This window comes from Elgaria multicarinata, chromosome 4 (genome assembly GCF_023053635.1).
Source record: "Elgaria multicarinata webbii isolate HBS135686 ecotype San Diego chromosome 4, rElgMul1.1.pri, whole genome shotgun sequence".
NCBI classification, from domain to species: Eukaryota; Metazoa; Chordata; class Lepidosauria; order Squamata; family Anguidae; genus Elgaria; species Elgaria multicarinata.
This window is the reverse complement of record NC_086174.1, coordinates 111,791,637-111,813,814: the sequence shown is the minus strand read 5'-3', so window position 1 is coordinate 111,813,814 and position 22,178 is coordinate 111,791,637. Positions and strand designations below refer to the sequence as shown.

Here is a 22,178-nt window from a genome sequence, read left to right as displayed (position 1 = left end):
TGAGAGGACTTGGCTTACTGGGCATGCCATAGGGCTTCTATTCCAAATTAAGCTTCAGCTTTTTGAATATACAAGGACTATTTGTTCTACATTATTGCTTTCTTCCATATAAGGGTTCTGTGCATTTCTACCAGTGCAACTGCAGTATGTGCAAAGTTTTCAAAAGGGACAGCATCCACATTTCTTCCACCCAGCAGCCTTTGGTGCAACCATGGATCAGTTTTCCATCCAGTATGGTCTAACTTAATTAACATAGCATGCCTATGGGATCAGGTTATGCTGACATCATGGCACAGAACCCCGAATTAAAAGCCCTACTAGACTTATGCCAGCGGAGCAGAGATAGGGTTTTTTCTTTTTTGTCAGCCTCTTCCCTACAACCCACTCTTTTTTTTTTTTTTTACATTTTCCCTCCCATTATTATTTATTTATATTATTATTTATTTATATTGCCCAACAGCCAATGCTCTCTGGGTAGTGCACCATTAAAAACCATAAAATACAGGAAGTATAAATTTAAAACTTTAAAAAGTTTAAAAGGCAATATAAAACCAGGTACATTAAAAACCAGGGAAAGCCTATGTAAAAAGGTATGTCTTCAGAGGCATTTAAAAGATATGTTTTCCGCTTCCCGAACCGCATGACGGAGGGTCCTCCAGAGAATGGGTGGCACCACAGAGAAGGCCCGCCGCCTAGGTTCTTCATGGCAGCATTCTGTCTCAAAACAGCCAGCAGGGCCTCCTCTGAGGATTGTAGTTGTCGTCCGGGTGCATATAAGGGAAGGTAGTCTGCTAGGTATCCTGGTCCCAAGATGTTTACCTTGTATGTGGCTCGGTAGCTAACAGGCAGCCAGTGCAGTTCTTTCAATACAGGTTTTATATGAGCAGAGCTAGCTGCTGCATTCTGTACTAGCTGCAGCTACTGAACCACACACATGGGTAGCTCCACATGTTACAGCGTGTTACAGTAGTTAGAAATATGCAGGTTCCAAGGCTAGCAAACCCTGCACATGAGGCTTCAAATCTAACATTTCCTAGGGCTGCCCTGATCCACCCCCAAAATACACCCCCAGAAAGCCTGCTTTCTGCTGTTACTACCACAGCACTGAAGGTGAAGCAGCAAGGGTAGCAGAAGTTACCTGTTTGTCTAATTTCTATTTTTTGATCATTATCTAAACCAAAATTACATAACACACAATTTAGTTCATTAAAATTGCTTTTTGACTGCCTTTTAAGGGTAAAACTATACATGCTGTTAAGGTCCTGGATTAAGAAGAGAACACAGCTTTCACCATTCACCACAGACACTATTAGTTCAGGATTTTCAGCAAGTTAAGAGTGGGAACACTGACAGCACAAGCCTGTGTGTGGCTGAGGTGCTAGCCAGCATATGGCATTTTTTAAAAAACAACAACACCAAATGCATATATCACAATTTTAGTTTCTATCTAAAATTATTTCTAGGCTGCCTTTAAAGGTGGAAACTTACTAATTAGAAACCAAATATATTCAGAAACACTATACCTCTGAATACCAGGTGTAGGTAACGTACAACAAGGGAGGGCTGTTGTCTTCATATCATGCTTATGGGACAGAGGCATTTGACTGACAGCTGTGCAAAATGGAACACTCAACTAGATGGACCCTTGGTCTGATCCAGCAGGGCACTCCTTGCCTAACTTTAATTAGCATATATACCAACAGTGAACTCAGGTGGTTGTTTCTACACACGTAAGTCTGAATTAGAAAATGAAAATGGGAAATTCCACTTAGGTGACATTCCCAGTGTACAAGTCTCTCTCTCACACACACACACACACATACACACACACATACATACACACACTTGTCTGCACAATTCCTTCCAAATACATGGGTCTTTAAATGGAAAGATTAAACCTTAAAGGATTCAACTAGATACTGGGATTTGTGTGTTAATAGTCTATAACCCTAGCAAAATTATTAGCCAAGATGCCCATTCCGAATGCAATATATTCTAGGTGAAATAGATAAAAGTCAGAGAGATGACAATGAAAATGAAAGAACTTGATTCCATGACAATACTTCACATTAATCCAATATGTCAATACTATACCTACATTCACAAATTCACAGAAACAGCAGCGTTGAAGTACAATGTTTTCTCAAACGTTTTAACTAATCATAAAAATCATTGTCATTCTCAGGTTAGTTCAAGGCTAGAGAACCAAAGGAATCACCTTCTGAGGAAGGATGATTGCAGCACAAGGTACCTCAGCATTTTTATAAGCCTCAAATCTCACCGAGGCATGCCAAATTTCCAGAAAGCAGCATCCTGCCTCAGCAACATATATAGCCCTCACTTCCTCCACATATACAATTTCACTTCCTCCACATACACATTTTATGTGCTACTTGAGCAATAATCTGAGGTTACTGTGTCCAAAGTAGCCCCAGTTTCTGGAAATTCTGAAAACCCTAACAGATTTGTATTTACTGAAGTTGAAAACTTCAAGTAGGAAGCCATAGCTCTAACATTAGGCTTCTGTTGAATGCATGTCATCCAAATTGGAACTGATCTTTGAATGAAGAAGTCTTCTCTTGTTGCACTTACTTAACTAGAAAGGGACATTTATATAACTAAATCCTTCAACTGGCAGGGGGGCAAAATGCAGACCCTTGCAAAGCAAAATCAACGTTTAACCAGGGATGCAGAAATCCAGATGCAACTCTCAGCACATTATGTTGAGCACATGTTAGGAAAGCCAATTTTCAAGAATATTGTTATGCAATCTGTAGTTTGTGTGGACAGCTTTTCTGAAGTTTAGCAAAAGCAGCATGCCCAGTTTTGAGGCAGAATCAGCCTTTGTTGTCTTAATGGATGACCTTCTTCTGGAGAGATAGAGAGAGTCCAACCTTGTTATTACTTCTTGAACTCTCACAGGCCTTCAACAGCATTGACCACAGTATCCCCCTGGACCGCCTTTATGAGTTGGAGGCACTGTTTTTCAGTGGTTCGACTCCACATGCAGGGTCAGTTCCAGAGAATAGCATTGGATGATTGCACCTCAGCCCCATGGCAGCTGAACTGTGGGATACCACAGGGCACCATCTAGTCCCCAATGTTATTTAATATCTTTATGAAGCTTTTGGGAGTGGTCATCAGAAGATTTGGGGCAAGATGTCACCAGTATGCTGACAATACCCAGCTCTGTTTCTCTGTGACATCTGGATCGGGAGAGGCCGTGCACATTCTGAACTGGTGCAAGGATACAGTTATGGCTTGGATGAGGGCCAATAAACTGAAGCTGAATCCCAATTAGACAGAGACTCTATGAGTTGGTGGTTCCCAGATCAAAGAATTAGGGTGTTTGCCTGTTCTGAATGGGGTTTACTCCCTCTGAAGGAGCAGGTCCACAGTTTGGGGGTGCTCCTGGTCCATCTCTCCCACTGGAGGTGCAGGTAGCCTTGGTGTCCCAAAGCATTCATTACCAACTTCAATTGGTACGCCAACTATGCCTGTTGCCGGATAGGGATAGCCTAGCCACAGTTATCCATGCATTGGTAACCTCACAATTAGATTACTGCAATGCACTCTATGTGAGGCTACCCATGTGCATGGTTTGGCAGCTGCAGCTAGTGCAGAATGCAACAGTTAGGGTGCTCACGAAGACACCTAGCTAATCTCATATAACACCTGTGTTAAAAGAGCTACACTGGCTGCCTATTAGCTACTGAGCCACATAGAAGGTTATGCTATTATTCTATAAAGCCCTAAACAACTTGGAACCAGGATACCTAGCAGACCGCCTTCCCTTATATACACCCAGATGACATTTAATATCTTCAGAGGATGTCTTGCTGGTCATCTCAAAATGAACGAAAGAACCTCACAGCGGGCTTTCTCCATAGCGGCAACTTCTTCTGTGAACAAAGGGGTCCTTCTGAGAACTGAAGCACCCTTGTTCACAGAAGGGCTATTCTAGAACCAACCCTATCTAAGAAGATTATCCTGGGGGGGAAATAATGTGAACAAGCAGGAGAACATAAACGAACAAACTTCAAGAAATGGTAAATGATCTTTTTAAAAAGGTTTTTTTTTATCTTTGCTGGTTTATTTCTAGTATATTTATTTTAAAAGTGTAAAGTTGTTCCAATCGCAAGGGAAACAGGGAAACATATTTGTATCCAATTGTTCTTAAGCTGCTAGCCCCCGTGGCGACACAAGTTTAACACTAGCAGGATATAACGTTGCATGAACATAGTGTGTTATTCTACAATACTCACTGTAGTATGCATATAATACTGTGTCTTCAATTTGTCTTGTAACATTTGCATCAGCCCAGTCCTGAAAATGTCAACAGGAGAGAAAAAACAGAAGTATAGATTAAATAGCAATTTTTGTATCCTGTGTACAGGAGCTATTTTTAAAGGAAAAAGAGATCGGCTTCTGCTACTTTGCATACACATAGATAGGCTGTTGAACCTGCATGATTAATCACCTGAACAAAAGAAATTAAAGGCATTTTCCAGTCAGGCCCAAACAACACAGATCAACTCTATGTATGTCTACTCAGGAATACGATCAAGTGCAACAGCTTTCAGGCCTGCAAAATATAGCTCAACTCTCTGCAGCGTATTTAAGAGTAGGGTATTTAAAGTTTAAATGCCTTTGCATACTCTCTTATCTCTGATTGGAGATAACAGCAGAGGAAACTTGCTGGGTGGGGAAAACCCAGGAGCTGCATTGGGCCTCTGGATCTCTCCTGTCCTTGCATCAATATAGTTGCAACCAAGACAAATTCTTGAGAGATTACCTCAGTGCAAGCTATTTCTCAATAATACAGTTCTCAATAACAGGCCAGGAGAAATGGAGGACAAGGTGTTGGAAATTGGTGTGTGTGTGTGTGTGTGTGTGTGTGTGTGTGTGTGTGTGTGTGTGTGAAATAGCTACAAGTTACCCCTGTCCTGACCTCTTCCTTTGTCACAGGGACTAGTCTTGAGCACAGCTCACTCTTATAGCCAAAGTACTGCACAATCTTTCACTTCTCTCCGCTCTTGCAAGCTCACCTCAAAACCCTTCTTCCTCTTCCACTAGCCTCAGAGCCCCAATTTACCTCGCCACAATCTCCACAACGTCCCTCATAACTATAAACCCAGCCCACCCAGTTCAATCCCGCATTTCTAAGGCCTAATCTGTGCACTTCAACCCTCAGTCTGGCTGCCAAGCAGTGTCTTTAGCCAATCTCCCCACCGTTCAAACCCAGTGCATAGATTTCACCTCTTTTCCATTTCTTAATTGTTTTCAATGATTTACTCTGCAATTTATGGACTCACAGCTGACATTTTTGAATTCTGTAAAGACTTCTCAGACTCCTAGATTTCCCCAAATTATTTTATATTTGATTCTCGTGTTAAAATTCATTGTTCTGAAAAGAGGGTGGGGAAAACAAAAAACCTGTGTAGGTATCACTGAGTAATCCCTGCCAAGAAGCACTACTGCCAAGGTTAAAAAGTTTCCTTAATGGATGCATGTCTTGGAATGTGCACACATGTCTAGAGAACACATTCAGGAACAAGACTGCCCAGAGCACTTCTGTTATCAAGTGCTTTACTGTGCTTGCCAGAAAGCTTCAGGAAGAGACAGTCAAGTATACACCACTCCATTCCACAGCCTGTAAACCAGAAGACATTGGAGTATACAAACTTCTATGGCTCAGCATACACAAGGCAGCTTGATGCCCGAAAAACAAAAACAACCTCAACATTTATAAATATCATAGCATGGATGCCGAGTAAACTCAATTTCTGTAGTTATTTATTTATTTATTGCATTTTTATACCGCCCAATAGCCGAAGCTCTCTGGGCGGTTCACAAAAATTAAATCCATAATAAACAACCAACAGGTTAAAAACGTTTAATATGGTAGTGGGCAATAACAAGCTACTTTTAACTTGTGTCATTTATGCATAAATAGCATTGTTCTTTGTTCCTTCATGTCTTTACAGCAAGGTTATACAGTCCTTTCTCCTCAGAAATGCAGGTTCTGAAAGTCAAGTCAAGTCGGTAAACACAGCATTTAATAATGGCACAACAGTGCCCATACAAATTTGTGTTGATTCAGCCAGGGAAACTATTACACTACAGCCATCAGGAAGAAAATTGCCAGTGTTGGAAGCAGAATTGCTCACGAGTTAGAATAGAGCTCTAATATCCTAGGCTTGGGGACACGGGAGGCATGCTTTCCATTATGTAACTCAATGATTTCCATTAGGTATCTCAAAACATAGTCTCAAACCCCATTAAAAACATTTGTGTCCTTACTAAAAGGGAAGTAACACAATGAAAACGCTCCATAACAAGAAGCAGAAATAAGAGTATTTTACTTATGGAAAGGAAGTTTCCTTGATACCAGTTTAAAATAAACGCTGTATGAACAATAACAGCAAACTTTCTGTTTACAGCTCTAACACAAGGAAGAAAAACTAGTTTCCCACATAAAATACCCTCCTAGCTTTGGTTGCTAGAGTTTTATACTGTGGTTCAAATGGGGTAGGGGGTGGTTACCAGGGTAAGAAGGTGTGGGGGAGAAGAAACCCATGGTCTGAGGTTTTGTTAAACATGCTTAGCAAACTCACTCATATCAATCTGCATCATCACTCCAAAACCAGTTTAAGCTATATCAAATTTTACAATATCAACGTTTATTTACTTATTGCATTTCTACACCGCCCAATAGCCGAAGCTCTCTGGGCGGTTCCCGAAGCTCTCTGGGAACTTTATGAGAACAGATTGTATTGCAAGAACTACTAGGGGGAGGGGAAGAGTAAAAACAACAAGATGAAAGCAAGTCATTTCATTTTTTACAAAACTGACTAGTAGGGTTTAAGGATTTGAAAGAGAACACTTAGTAAGACAATGACCTGGTTCACACATAATGACAACCCACAGTACTTATGGGTTGTTATTGAATTGTGGGTTATGTGTGAACCCTACACTACAGTTTTACTATGGGTTGTTGACCATGAATAACCAAGGAAGAGAAGCCATGGTTTTCTGTTGGGTTGTGAACTCTGGGTAGCACATGGTTAACAACCCATAGTTAAAGCATAGTGCAAGGTTTGCATGTAATAACAACCCATAAATCAACAACCCATACTTTGGGTTTGTCATTAAGTGCAAACCAGGCCTGAAAGTGTTAATCCTCTAAAGCATAATTTTAACCATTAATGTAACTTTTATTTAAGGTACCAGGGCAACGAGAGACAGGGCCTTTCCACAGAGATACTTGCCCTTTTAATTCCCTCATACTTTAAATCAGGGGTGGGGCCCACTGTAGCCCTCTACTTGTCGGTGAACTACAGCTCCCATCAGCCTCAGCCAACTTGGAAAATGGCGAGGGATGGGGTAGTCCAGCAACATTTGGAGGGCCACAGTTTTCTAATCGCAGCCTTGGGTTTTAAACATTTTAAGATCTTGCCAATAGTTCTGTTTTAGCTGCAATTTTTTTAAACGTGTTTTTATTGTTATGACATCAAGTGTACAACATTCTGGGACTCATGTTGGTGAACCGTAGTAAAGAAATATTTTAAAGAAATATCCATTTCAATTTCTGCCTTTTCAACAAGCAGTACCACTATCTGTTTTTCAGAATATTACTGCACCTGTTATACAACACATTAAGCCATGGTTAGGCGGCTAACTCTTTTACAGCATATTGTTGGTGAGCAAGTTTAAACTGTGGTTACGTACCCACCATGGTTAAGAATGGTTCACATGACATGCTAAGTCATAGTTCATACAACACACTAAGCCATAATGTTTAGCTCAAAATGCTTAACCACAGTAGCAGCGCGTTGTCTGAATAGGGGCTAAGTCATTAACTCTGTTTTTATCCAAGCCCAGATAATACACACACAAAAACAACGTTGAATCACCATCAAGGACGAACTGATACTTCTGCTTCCAACTCTATATACATACCTTATCTTAATTCCTTCTCTGTGCAAGACTGGAAAAATAAACAAATTGCCAACTATTTTTTTACCCTGTATATTTTGCAATACTGCATTCCTCCTGAAGTGTTTAAGATATTCCTGTATGCTATTTGACACATAGGCTTGGATCAGATGCAATACTAAGTCTCCTAACTACGGATAGGAGATCAGGAGTTCCCTGCAAGCTCACACACACTAAGCCTGTTCAGATGATATGCTAAGCCATGGTTAAGCCACTAACCCTTTTGCAGCAAATGGTTAGTAAGCATGTTTAAACCATGTAGCCACCATGGTTAGGAATGGTTCACATGACACACTAAGCTGTAATGTTTAGCTCAAAACACTTTCAATACATTGACAATGCTGATAAGAATAGAAAATGAGAAGAAACCCTATTTCTGTACATATATTATTCTGATGGTATTGTCTCAGGTGCTAAATGTTATAAAAGTCTGTAATATTGTTGGACTGTATTAGATTTGTATTCTTGCATGTATGATATATATTATGGCTTATTATAGTACCCAACATTGTGATTGTTAACCACTTTGAGACACATCAGTTGGTTTTATATATTCTTATAAATTGTAAATAAATGGGTTATTTGATAATTATCACCTTTTATTGGTGTTTGGAGTAGTTAACGTGTTGTCTGAACAGGATCACTTTTATCATCTTCTGGTTTGTATACTCTTTCCCTCCCCCTTCCCTAGTTAGCATTAACTATGGTTAATATTTACTATGCATAACGCAAGTGTAATGATAGTTACCACTAACATTAATTAGATCAGGGTACACAATCTCCTGCCACCTGTACTTTCCACTCCTTCCCCAGAAATCCTCATACAGACTACTAGGATGTTCACGCACATGTTTGTGTGCATGCATGCACATGTGTATATTCGTACATGGGTGTCTGTGTGCACATGCGCCCCAACCCAGCATCACAAGCGGCACTGGGAGCCAAAAATATGCACTTCTGAGTTAGAAAAATCAGCTTCCTATTTTCAGTCTGTGGTTCAAAAGGCTAGTGTTAGCAGTAACTATGATTATGCCAGCGCATACATAACACTGCCCAATAGTTAATGCTTACAAGGGCAAAGAGGGGGAAGGAGAGTGCAAGCCCAAGGAGAAGGAATGAGCAACACCTGCAGGACGCTTCTGATTTCCTAGCCATAAATGAGGAGATTGGGTAATATTACATTTTAATGAGACCACACTTGTGGATTGTCTTCCACTTGAGTTTGAGCATGACCATCTTCCTCTGTTCTCTTAAATGTACAAACCATTTCATTTATTTAAGAAACAGTATTAAAACTTCAACGGCATATACAAAGGAAGGAAGGAAAACATTTTTCAAAAATACATCCAAGGAAATAAATTTAATCCCTACACTTTACATTAGAATATCTGCAGTATTAGGAAATGTCTTGCTTGATTAGTCTTTTAATCCACATTTTATTAAACATTTTGATTAATTTGCACTCCACAAACACATGACATTCAACTTTGCTGGAATCAGATGAAGTTCTTTGAGTTTGTTCTGGAGACCAGAAGCTTTTAAGCAAATGCATATTCTATATATAGACATTGTTTTAATACTGCCATACAGATGAAGAAACAAGTAGCAGCCTTCTCCTTATTAGTTGGTCAACAGTACAATCCTATTCATGTTGACTCACACATCAGTCTTATTGCTCAATAAAGCTTACTCCATAGTGTATTTAGGATTATAGCCCAAGTGCCTATACTTTTTGGGTAACTTGCTTTGGTACTTTTAACAGAAGAATTCATCCAACAGAGCCGGGAACAGAAAAAGACTTTTGTTAAAAAAAAAAAAAGATACATAATTGGTAATAAGAAGGAATAATCAATACATACCTTAAAAGTACCATTTTGGTACTTCACATAAGAAACAAGAAAAATGTCCACTGGTAAGAGTGCCGATGTAATAAGTGCAATTGCCAGAGCAAAAATAGATGTTATAGTAGAAATTACTTCACTTTCCTGTCTACTCTGGTATTTGCGGACATAAACCCAGCAGAAAGCAAGGATAACCTAAAAAGAAAAAAACAGAAAAGTTACTGCAACTCAGGTGCAAGGTATCATAGTCTTGCCATAATTTTATTTCTCAATATAAAAGCAATCTATGGAAAAGGTCTCTGCACCTTTGGACACTTTTTGCTTATTTGGGGAGTTTCCTTTTTGTCGGGACAGAGATTGATTTCCATAGCAAATGTTTCCATTTGCAGTACTGGGTTAGAAGATCACATGAACATTATTTCACTGCAGATTCAATCGTTTAAAGTCTGGTAAGCCTTTAAATTAAGCAACTTCTCCATCTCAACCCAGCAGGTTTTGCTATAAAAAGATGTCATTATAGCATAGGGTTCTTAACAGAATTGCTTCATGCAGGCTTCCCTGAACTCTTGATTTGGGAATTCATCAATAGATTCAATGCAAACACCAGCTTTATCTACTAGGCTTCAGGATGGCTTATGTGGGGTCATCTCATTATTAACAACCCTGTGACAACAAATACCACATGTCCAAGGCTACCTAATGAGTTTCATGGCTCAGTGGAGCACCTCTTCCCCACAACTACCTTTGAAGAGGATGCAGCTTCCATTTAAAGAATGTGAATTTGGTTTTCCAGATCTTGCTTTATAGCATCAGGTTTACTTGTTGACTTGCATTAAATTTTGGTCTTTTGCGTTTAGTACAGATTCTTCTCCTTTGTCACCTTTGGAATCTTGTTGTCTGGACCTCTCTAAATCAGTGGCATTAGGTTCTAAGCATACTAGAACAGATAGGGTTCCTGCCACCGTTACAGGTGTTAGAGATATGTGGCAGATAATGTCACATCAGTTACATTTTGATCCATTTTCTTATGCTAAATTGATGTTATGTGGAAATCCTGATTTCAACATTAGTAAGAAAATGTTTTTGTGACAGGCACAGACAGATAAGGCAGCATTTACCTTGGATCAATGGTGAGTGCTGATGATGAGTTTTTGTCATTCGGTACTTTGTGGACTAAATCTGATTTCCCAACTATAGCTGAATGGCAATACTTGCAATTGCAACATTTATTAGTATCTAGGTTTGGCCCTGCTGCTTTTAAACCTTCAGCATCTCCCTCGCTATTGGAAGCACTAATCAAGGCTGATCAGGGAAATTGATCTACGATGTACATTTATCAATACTTATTATTGGTGAATAAACAAGATATACAGAGTCTAAAGCAGGAGTAGAATAGGGAACTGGATTGTCCCATTTTCCCTAATTGATGGATCACCGCCTTGGCGTCTGTATCCGATACATCTATAGATCTCAGGTTGTGTCTTATTCAGCAAAAGCTTTTGTTTCATGTTTATTAAGACACTACAACACTTTTTAAAGAAGGGCTTGCCTAAGCCAGCTAGTTGTTGGAGACATAATGCAGCTAATGCTCCTTTTAAGCATAAATTTTGGCAATGCCCAGTAGTTGCTCCATTTTAAGAGGTCATTATATGGATAAATTTGTATTGGAACACACCTTAATATTTACTGATGTACATACTCTTTTAAACTATCTACTTGCTTCCTGGAAATTAACACATGGTCAAGGCAAATGGATTCTTCATGCCCTTCTCACAGCTAAAAGACTGATACTACAAGATTGGAAGGATAAATGTTCACCTTCCATAATGCAACGGATTGGAGACCTTGCAACACTTTCAATTTGAATGGGTGGTGCAGAGATGCCCCTGCAAAAGGATTATTGGATATTTGGTTTGCTTTTGTTGAAGTTGACGTATAGTTCTTAGAAACATATATTTTCATATATGTACAGTATGTGTTTGAACACACACATACACTTCATAAGTATGCATGGAAACTGATATATTCAATCTAAATACTAACATTTTCCTCTTTTTTCTTTTCTTTTGTTGAAATGTTACAATAAAAATAAGTTAATTTTTTAAAAGAAATTATGAACAACCCTGTGACACAACAAATACCACTTGTCCAAGGTACCTAGTAAGGTTCATGACTCAGTGGAGAAATGAGGCCAAGTCAAGTCCAACACTCTGTCGACTACATGAGACTGCCTCCCACAGTCAAGACAAACATCAAATGTAAGCAAATCATATGGTTAAAATTTCAGAGGGACTACAGTAATTAGGGCCATCGGCCATCCCGAACCTGGCGCCCTCCAGATATTTTGGACTTCAACTCCCAAAGTGCCAAACAGCATGGTCAATACTGAGGGATGCTGAAGGTTAATATATGCTAAATATTACAAAGCAGATTACATCCCCTTAACATATAACTACAGTTTGTTACTTGCAATCAATCCCAATGCAGATGTTCAGTGCAGGCTAGACGGGGGCAGAGAAGAGGAGGATCAGGATCATTCCAGCTAGTCCTGCCTCCTCAACCTTCTCACACACTCATATTTCCACAGGGGCTATGCTTGTAACCCCTAAAATGATGTACATATGGATGTTGGCTACATCATGGGGGCAGGGGCACACACACCCACCCAAATACACACAAGCAATGAACATCTCCAAAACACTTCGGCAATAACATACAATTTCCAGTCTTTTAACGCATGCTGAAAGGCAAAGTGGGAATGCTAGACTGCATTAACTACTAAAAGTATGGAACCAGGGAACCATATTTAGCTTGGATTTAGTAACAATATCATACATCTAGCATATACAATGTATGGAGAATTTTAAATGTTTCTGCTCCTCCCACACCGCCCCATTTAAGTAATAGATATATTGATAAATAACCCCTTTCTACTATTAAGTACCTTAATAACATAAGAAGTGCCATGCTGGATCAGACCAAGGGTCCATCTAGTCCAGCATTCTGTTCACACAGTGGCCAACCAGCCATCGGCCAAGGATGAACAAGCAGGACATGGTGCAGCAGCACCCTCCCACCCATGCTCCCCAGCAACTGGTGCACACAGGCTTATTTCCTCGAATACTGGAGATAGCTCACAACCATCAGAGCTAGTAGCCATTGATAGCCTTTGCCTCCAGGAATTTATCCAACCCCCTTTTGAAGCCATCCAAATTAGTGGCCATCACTACATCTTGTGGTAGTGAGTTCCATAATTTAACTATGCGCTGTGTGAAGAAGTACTTCCATTTATTTGTCCTGGATCTCCCACCAATCAGTTTCATGGGATGACCCTGGGTTCTAGTATTTTGAGAGAGGAAGAAAAATGTCTCCCTTAGTCTTCTAGATTTCTCATCAGTATTTTATACATGAAATCATCTCCACAATACAATCTCCCTGCTGATAGATTCTTAGTAACAGAATTCTGGAAGGTACCATTTCAAGATTGTACTTGTAAGCCTATGTACATCAGTTGCTGAGGAACATGGGCAGGAGGGTGTGGTTGCACTCGTGTCCTGCTTGTGAGTCCTTGGTCGACAGCTGGTTGGCCACTGTGTGAACAGAATGCTGGACTCAATGGACTGTTGGTCTGATCCAGCATAGATCTTATGTTCATTTGGAGATCTCATATATGCACCCTAATTCAGAAACCTCTTCTTCATTTAGTAAACTAGCATATCAAGGGAGAGGGCTATACTAAACTACTCTGAAATGTACTAGTTGCAGTGTAGTACTGCAAATGTATGTGCAATTTCAAGATGCACTGTTCAATAACAGCACTTTATTCTGTGTGATGCATAGAAACATGTACATTGATGGTGCTATATAAATAAATAATAATAATAATAATAATAGACCAGTTGGCAATCCAGCTCAGCATCGCAACGGAGACCCATCTCCTCCCACCCAACAGCCACATTCTAACTTTAATCTCCGGGATGTGTGGCAGGATCGCTGAAAGGTGCCAAGAGACCATTAAACCACGAGCCCATGTTAACGACACGCTGGCCTTGCGTGGGAATCCCACAGGGTCCCACGCACGCGCGCACACTTTCGAGGAAAGTAAGGGCGAAGGGAAACAAGCTTGGCTCCTCTCCCTCCTACACACTGTGGCTGTGCTCCTGGGCTCATTTACTAGAGAGCAAAAGTCTCATTCAAGCTCAACAGGCATTTAAGTCTAGAAGCAACTACAGATCGGATTGAACGCACGCACACTCCATTTCATTAATAGGAAGGAGCCCTTTGGGCCAGACCTCCACCTTCCCGCTCTCCATAACCCCCCAAACTGGGGAGCAGAAGCCTACTGTCCGCGTAGCAGATGAGGGTAGGAATGGGGGCGGGGGCGGGGAGTTAGATAAGGGAGCTGCCCGGCCTAGGAAGGGAAGCAGCAGAGCCGCAGACGCCCGGCCCCTACCAGTAAAGCGATGCCGAAGAGACACCAGCCCGTGACCAGGTCCGTCTCGGCGGTAAACGCCGCCATCTTAACTTCCGGCAACAACGCAGACACGAAGAGCGGCAGCGACAGCGCCGCCGCAAGGGGAGGAGCTAATGGGAGAGAGGGGGCGCGGCGAAACGAGGGCCAACCCCGGGGCCGTTGCCGTAGCAACCGCCAAACAACAGCCTCACCCAGAAGACTTACCGAGCGCTCGGAGCGTCGCGATTGGCTGGCGTCGCTGCATAAGGAGCCAATGAAGGAGGAGGAGACCCAGCTCCGTAGGGCTCCCAAGCCTCGGTGGGTTAATTCCGAGGCTGGAGCGGTTTCTAATTGGCGGCGCTGAATCCTCCTGTTAGCAGGAGGCCTATTGGAGGTTTCCGGTAAGGTGGGCGACAACAAGGCTTCGCAGCAAGATCTAAGGACCTTGTGCTTTCCCCAAACCGGTGGCCTCCGGTGCTTTGGACTTCAGCTCCCATCAGCCCCAGCCACATGAGCAATGATCACGAATAGTGGGAATTGCAGTCCAAGACATCTGGAGAGCACTAGGTTGGGGGAAAGGACTTCAGTTCGATACGATGCACAGAAGAAAGCCCTAGTTGGGCTGACTCCGAAGTGATTTTGCATAGGATTGCTAGTGAGAGAGAAGTGCAGCTGCTCCTAGAACAATCATGTGAAGAATGGGGACGGGGCAGGGCCAGACTTTCCGAGTTTAGTTCCAGATACATAAGATAACACCGTTGAGTTCAATGTTACTTAACCCAGACTTAACTACATAGTTATGCATTCTCACTGCGCTAACCTACACATATCTATTCAAAGTAGGCTTCATTGAGGTCAACGGGGCTCATCACTCCCAGGTGTGTGCATCTGCAAGTACCGGGAGGGGAGGAGGGGGAAGAAGTAGCTTAGTAAAGCGTGGAGGGAGCGAGAAAGGAAAGTAGAATGTGCCATTCCCGCTAGTCGGGATCGGGAGGAAAACTCACATACAAATGAGTTGTTGCAGCCGCCTACCAGCAAAGCAGCGCTAAAGAAGCACCAGCCCGCGGTCAAGTCCGATATAGCCATAAACATCGCCATCTTTGCTTCTGGTTGTTATCCTGAGAACACTACCTTCTACGGAGTCGCTTTTATAGAAGAGATGCACCAGATTGATAGCATCAACGCCCCTTCCTATGTAAATGTGTCTCTTTCAGCCTTCAACGGGTACTGTCCCATTTCAGACTGCGGTGTTAAGCTTCTTACTTCCTCACGTCAAAAACTCCCTGCATGTAGAAAAATAGCACAGGGAAAAGAATCTTCCTGGCAGCCTAGTTTTAAATATGCATGGTGTGTGTGACATGGGGAGCCTGCAACCTAGAATGATATAGCCTAACAACTGATAAGCTACGTGAGCTTGATCCTGCCCTGTTTAAACTCCTAATTCTGAGCATATTCAATATGATAGGTTGGGATGGTGTAAAAGATGGAATGGAACAGGCTGGAACACCCCCTTTATTTATTTTTTATTTATTATAGTTTCCTTAAACAAAGGGACTATTCCGTTCTGCTCCATTCCAGCTTTTACACCGTCCCACCAAATTATGTTATTGCCATGTAGCTAGCTCAGGATATGCTCAGAGGAACTTTCCATCCTAAATTCTGAGAACGAATCTCACCCCAGCCACTAATTTGCCCCTGGCTCCAGCTAAAGACCAAGTGAAAAGCAAAGTAGATTTCCCACTGCTGGTTTATTCCCTCTTCCCTTCTCATTCCTTTTTCCTTGTGAGTCCTGACTTTTTAAACTGTAAGCTTGCAGGCAGGAACAATCTGTCTTACTCTATGGGAGCCTTTTTGGCTGACGAGTGGCTGAAAATTACTTTAAACAGATAAATAATAGAGCACCAACAAAGCTATACAGTGAGCACTGGAGCTGCTTTGAAAGGGCACTACTTTCCCCCATTCTTTGGAACAGTCATTTTTGGGGGTGATAATAGAATAGGATTAAAACATTGGGTGGATGCAGGGCTGGGAAATTGCTAGATAGGTGGTGGATTTGTCATTGGAGTGTGAGTCACACACATTTTGAGGGCAGGAGTAGGGTGAACATATGAAACAGCTCCTGTATCTTTAACAGTTCTATTGAAAAGGGAATTTCAGCAGGTGTCATTTATATGCCTGCAACCCCTGGTGAAATTCCCTCTTCATTACAACAGTTAAAGCTGCAGGGGCCCTGCCCTCTTTTGTATCTGGTCACTCTAGTATAGCTCCTACAGCTTTAACTGTGGTGATGAAGAGGGAATTTCACCTGATGCTGCATGCAGACCAATGACACCTGTTGAAATTCCCCTTTTTATGCAACTGTTAAAGATACAGGTGCCCTGTCCTCCTTTTCATATGGTCACCCTAGTGGTGCGCAATTCAACATTGAGAAATAAGACTATTAAAATGGCTCTACTTCTACTAATAGTTGGCAAATAAGAGTTTGACAGCATAATTCTGGATATGTCAGCTCAGAAGCAAGTCCTATTGAGTTCAACGGAGTTTACTCCCATCAAGGTTGGTGTAGGATTGCAGCCTAATTAACTGTACTCGAGCTTGGCTATTCTTTATTGTTGAAAACCACAGATTTGAATATTGCAGGTTAAACCAAGAAACACCCCAACTATGCCAAATTCAATTTGTGTCCCTTAACTACTTTCGCTGTTGTACATGAGATTGTCAGCTAATCTATACCCTCAAAGATGAAAAGGTTTAATATCAGCTTAATGACATCAGCTCTTTATCTGTTGCTAACAACATTCTGGGTTTGACCTGTTATCTCAGTTTGAACTTATAGGGGGCTGCCTTCACAGTGCTTCGTTGCCACTGCTTTGGGGGGAAAAAACATGCTTTTGCTGCTGTGGGGGGCGGGCATGGGTAATCCTGACAAAAGGAGGCAGTGTGGGCTTTCTGGCAGCTGTGCAGTTCACCGGGCTTGCCCTCTGTCTAGCTTCCAGCAACCAATCAGAGGTTGCCTTCTGCCAAGGAATACCCCCAGCTCTATGTTGGAGTGAGGTCAGATGGCGGAAGAGCCATGGTGACCTCGTTCCGGCATAAAAGTCAGGCTAAGTCTCCGACTTTTTTAAATGCACAGCTTCGCAGGAAAGCCCTGCCGTAGCAGCAAATTGGTAGCTGCATTGTATAACTGATGCAGCCCCACCACACACCTATCGCGGGGCTTTTAAAACGTATGACCATCCCCCAGATTCTCTGGTCATAAATAGATTTTTTTTTCCTTTCAATTTCTGTTTGACCAATGTGTCATCGAAGCAGGTTTTGAGCTTCCTTTCGGTGTTATGGAACTTCTTTGATTGAGTGGGTGTAGTTCTAACACTAAGGTGACTCATAGTTTACTTCTAAACATGAATATTTTTTATCTTAGATCTCCCATTTCAAAAACTTCTAAGTAAGCTGTTACAATGGTAAGAGAACTATCCTAAATAACTTCCAAATGGCTGAACCTTCTGTCAGAGACAACACAGTGTTCAATATGCCAAGTTTTCTAATTACATAGATGGCTTCCTTGGGGTAGCAATTTAAGAGGAAATATGTTCTGTGACGAAAATACAAGTTTCTTAACTGTGAGCATGATGTTAAACCTAGTTTACCTTTGTCAGTAATCTTTAGGATTTTATATCACTTGCTATTCTGATGTCTTCAAAAATTTCCTTGCAGTCAAAAGTATTATCTATCTTCTAATGGGGGTTGTTAGGCGTCCAACTGAAGCCTATATTGGAGGGTTACAGAGGTGTAGGAGAGGGTGTATTGTTAATTTCAATGCAGAAAAATAGCATGGGGTCAGTTTTATGTATGCCAAAGGGATCTATGGTTCAATGTTAGTGTTTTTGGGCCTTGTAGCAGTAAATGCCAGTTTTGTTTGAAAGGCCTATTTGATCCTTTGGTGTTTTCCGGTTACCACAACAAATGCATTTGTCACAATGAAGGTGAACCCTCCTGGAGCTAAAGAATCAACAGGCAGTGTGAATCCACTCTCAAAATACTACTAGTAAGCACTGTGAATAATACGACCTCCACCTTGGAAGCTGAGCAGACTCTATGCTTAAAATTGATGCTATGGGGCTGGGGGAGGCAACCTAGTTCTCTCCAGATGTTTTGGACTACAACTCCAATAATGCTGGCTGGGGCTTATAGTAGTTGTAGTCCAAAGCATCTGGATGGTACCTGGATACCTCCTAGGATCAGACGACTCACGTCGGTCTGGTTTTGCCGGATGTTCACTGAACTGCTGCAGCCCACACCCGCTTCCTATGCTGAGCAAGCAGCTGGATGGCCCAGTGAGTGCCCTGGCTTTGTGGCCACCCTTCCCATTAGAGAGCCACCATTTTGCATAAAAATGGTTGCTCATGTTTTCCAAATATCTAACGTTATGAAAATGAGAGCTGCAAAATGGCCACTTATCCAACATTCCGGCTGCCATTTATATAACATTAGATTAATGGAAATACCCAAGCAGCCATTTTTTTTGCAAACTGGAGGCTCACTAAGGGGATGGGTGACTGCCGGTAGCTCACGGATCACACAAGCACCTGGTAAACAAATGTGGTGGGTGGCAGTGGCTCAGCGAATGGGATCCGGGTAGTCCATCGGACTCCACCACCATCACCCCCCGTAGACTCCTGATACATCCCTATTGCCTATCGCTGCTTTGGGACATATTGAAGAGTCTGATGTCATCCAGCCTGCTTCCTGGAATTAATATGGAATTAAATTCCATAAATTTCGTAAATGGAAGCAACTGCTTGGCAAGGGATTTCTTCTTACATTGCAGAGGTGTGTCATCTCTCTCAATACTGCAATTTGGGGGGGGCGGGTTTCCTAGATGACAAATTGCAGGATTGACTTGTAAATAAAGATCATGATGAAGTCCATCAATGCCAGCACCAGGACACAGTGGTGCAGTTAGGGCTCAGCCTTGGAGCCAAAGCCCAGGGCCCTGCTGAATGACTACCCAGAGAACATCAGATGATAGGGGCAGTGGAAACAGCTCCACTGGGACTCACTGCACATTCTTTCTGTGTTCTTATTTTCAAAAACCTTTTTATAGTTAGGGGGCAGCCAGCTGGGCATATACATGGTTTCTGATGCGCATTTTATTTTATTTTTAATATAAAATCTATATTATCCTTTTCCTACACCAAAATTGTGCTTCTTATTTGGAATTTCTGTTGCCCCATGGAATTTTCTAATGTTTCCAATGTTTCATGCATGCTACAATTCCAGGTATCAAACTATACTTTGATGAATCCTGACCATGAGCTTGCTGAAAGACTTCACCGTAAGTCCTTCCTCATTTTGCAGAAATGTGTTTTCAAGTACAAAAAGAGAATTCTGAATTCAGGACTTCAAATGTAACTTTCTTCAGCTACCACATTGATGTTTCTGGTATTCAACCCACTAAATACAAGATCCATGCAAGCCATGATGCACCTACCTCAAAAACAAAGCAGGAGTTTTCAAGCTATCCTGGGACTACTCAATTTTTACTATGTTTTTCTTCCATAAAGCAAATTCATCACCTACTGGGAAAGAGAATTCCTTTGATTTGGACTCACAAGCATGAGGATGCTTTCCAGAACATTAAGAAGTTATTGATGTCTGATCACTGAGTACATTACAGTGATCAGAAACTGCTGTTTCTTAGCACTGATGCTTCACACCTTATGGTGTTGGAGTCAAATTTAGATACAAATTGCCACCAACTGTTTATTACTCAAGAACTAAGTCATCCATTGAATGGAACTTAACAAAGAAGCCTACATTTGTTAGTGTGAGAGCCAAGAAGTTCCACAACTTCCCTATAGCTATGCCTTTGAAATTTGTATTGATCGCAAGCCTATTTTAGGACTCTTTTCTAAAGATAAGTCTACATCTTTAATTATTTCACCACCTATGCAACACTGGAACCTTTTACTCAGCACTGGTGGCTGTACACTTGCAACAAGCCAGGAAGAACAACATCTAATGCTGATGTCCTGAACTGTCTGCCACTGTACTGTAGATCCCAGAATATGATGTGCCACTTCAAGTGGAAGTTTTGATGTCAGATGCTCTCCTAGATGTACTTCCTCAGGCTGATCAAATGGCAAGATTACATTCTCAGGGGGTGGCCAGTAAAGAAATTGCCCGAGGAATACAAACTATTGACAAGCTGTCAACGTGAGTTGTCTGCCCATAAAGAATGCCTTTTATGGAGAAACAGTGTTATCATTCCAGAAGGCAGTCATCAAATCATTTTGGCCACACTGCATGCAGCACATGCAAGAATTGTACACATGAAAGCATAGGCCAGAAGCTATGTCTGGTAGCCTGGAATCAACTCTTGACATTGAAAAGACTATCAATGAGTGCAGTACATGCCAGGCTACTTGGCATAACCCACTGAAAGCACCCCTGTTCCCAAGGGAAGTGACCAAGAAGCCTTAGTTAAGAATCCACGTTGATTTTTTTGGACCATTCCAGGAGAACAACTTTTTGATTGGAGCAGGCTCCTACTCAAAATGGCTCTAAGTGCTCATAGTCCAGTCACAAACTTCAGCTGCAGCATTAACAATCCTGCATCAATGACTTACAACACATGGAATGTCAGACACTATAATCTCTGACAAAGGGTCTGCATTTACAACAGTTGATTTTAAATAATTTGTAGAGAGAAACCTTATCCAAGCTGTCACCATTGTACCTTGTCAACTTCAAGCAAATGGCCAGGCTGAACAGATGGTGGAGATAACAAAGGATGACCGGAAGTGGATTTTTGGAGGAGAGCAGCCAACAGGACTTGCCAAGTTCCTCATCGCTCAACATGTCACTCCATGTTCAGCAACAGGAGTCAGTCCTGCCGAGCTACTAATGGAGTAATGTCTCAAGACTTGCCTCGACTGTCTGCATCCAGATTTAGCTGGGGGCTTAACAGGCAAACTGGAACATAGCACATACTCTTCATTTCTTTTCACCAAAAGAACCAGTTTTACTAGAACATGGATCAAGGTGGGTTTCTTTCACCACCAGTGAAGTCACTGAGACTGTGTCATACAAGGTCCAGAGCGCAAATGGGCTGTTGTGGCATCACCATGTTGATCAACTGAAAAAGCGTTCCTCCCAGAGTGAGTTGACAAATGTAGAAGTATTTCGTCCAGAGCAATCTGGAGTCAATGTTCCTGCCACATCTCCTGTAGACTTACCAGAGCTTTTAACTGAAGGAAGCAGTCATTCTTTTCTGCCTGAAACAGTTCTTGAAGCAGAGTCACCTGGTATTTTTAAACCTGTCAGTAAAACACAGAGAAAGCCCTGAGAAAGGATAGCCCCTCATTGGTTAAAAATTTGTGTTAGGCCACAACTAGACCTAAGGTTTATCCTGGGATCATCCAGGGTTCGCCCCTGCCTGAGCACTGGATCCCCTGTGTGTCACCTAGATGAACAGGTTTGACCCCTGGATGATCCAGGGATAAACCTTAGGTCTAGCTATGGCCTCAGCTAAGGGGCACGGTTTATGTGTTCCAGGAGGCCTCCTTGAACTCCTGTAGTTTTGCTTGCTGTAGTGAACCGCCCAGAGAGTTTCAATTATTGGGCAGTATAGAAATGCAGTCAATAAATAATAAATAAGCTAGGTGTGTTATGTAGCAATAAAGAACAATTGTGTTTGAAAAGATTGCTTGATCCTTGCATGTTTTCCTGCCCCCCAACACAACAGTCAGAACACCACCATCCCACCTTCCCTCCACCCCCAACTAGCTAACTGGGGGCAACACATGCATGCTTTCCTCATGGCACCAGATAATGCAAGCAGATTAAAGGGTGAATTCTTATCACATTGGTGTGCTTCTGAACAC

At 41.8% G+C, this 22,178-nt stretch overlaps 1 protein-coding gene across 1 annotated transcript in view; it reads right to left on the bottom strand.

Annotated features, from left to right (window-relative positions):
• Positions 1–14,399, bottom strand: part of LMBRD1 (LMBR1 domain containing 1) — a 64,378-nt gene extending 49,979 nt beyond the window's left edge. Inside the window, exons 1-3 of the mRNA XM_063125007.1 lie at positions 14,293–14,399; positions 9,858–10,034; positions 4,266–4,326 (exon numbers count right to left, since the gene is read on the bottom strand). Coding sequence (XP_062981077.1) covers positions 4,266–4,326; positions 9,858–10,034; positions 14,293–14,358 — 304 coding nt within the window. The 5' untranslated portion in view covers positions 14,359–14,399. The remainder of the gene's footprint in view (positions 1–4,265; positions 4,327–9,857; positions 10,035–14,292) is intronic.
• Between the last annotated feature and the right edge of the window lie 7,779 nt (positions 14,400–22,178).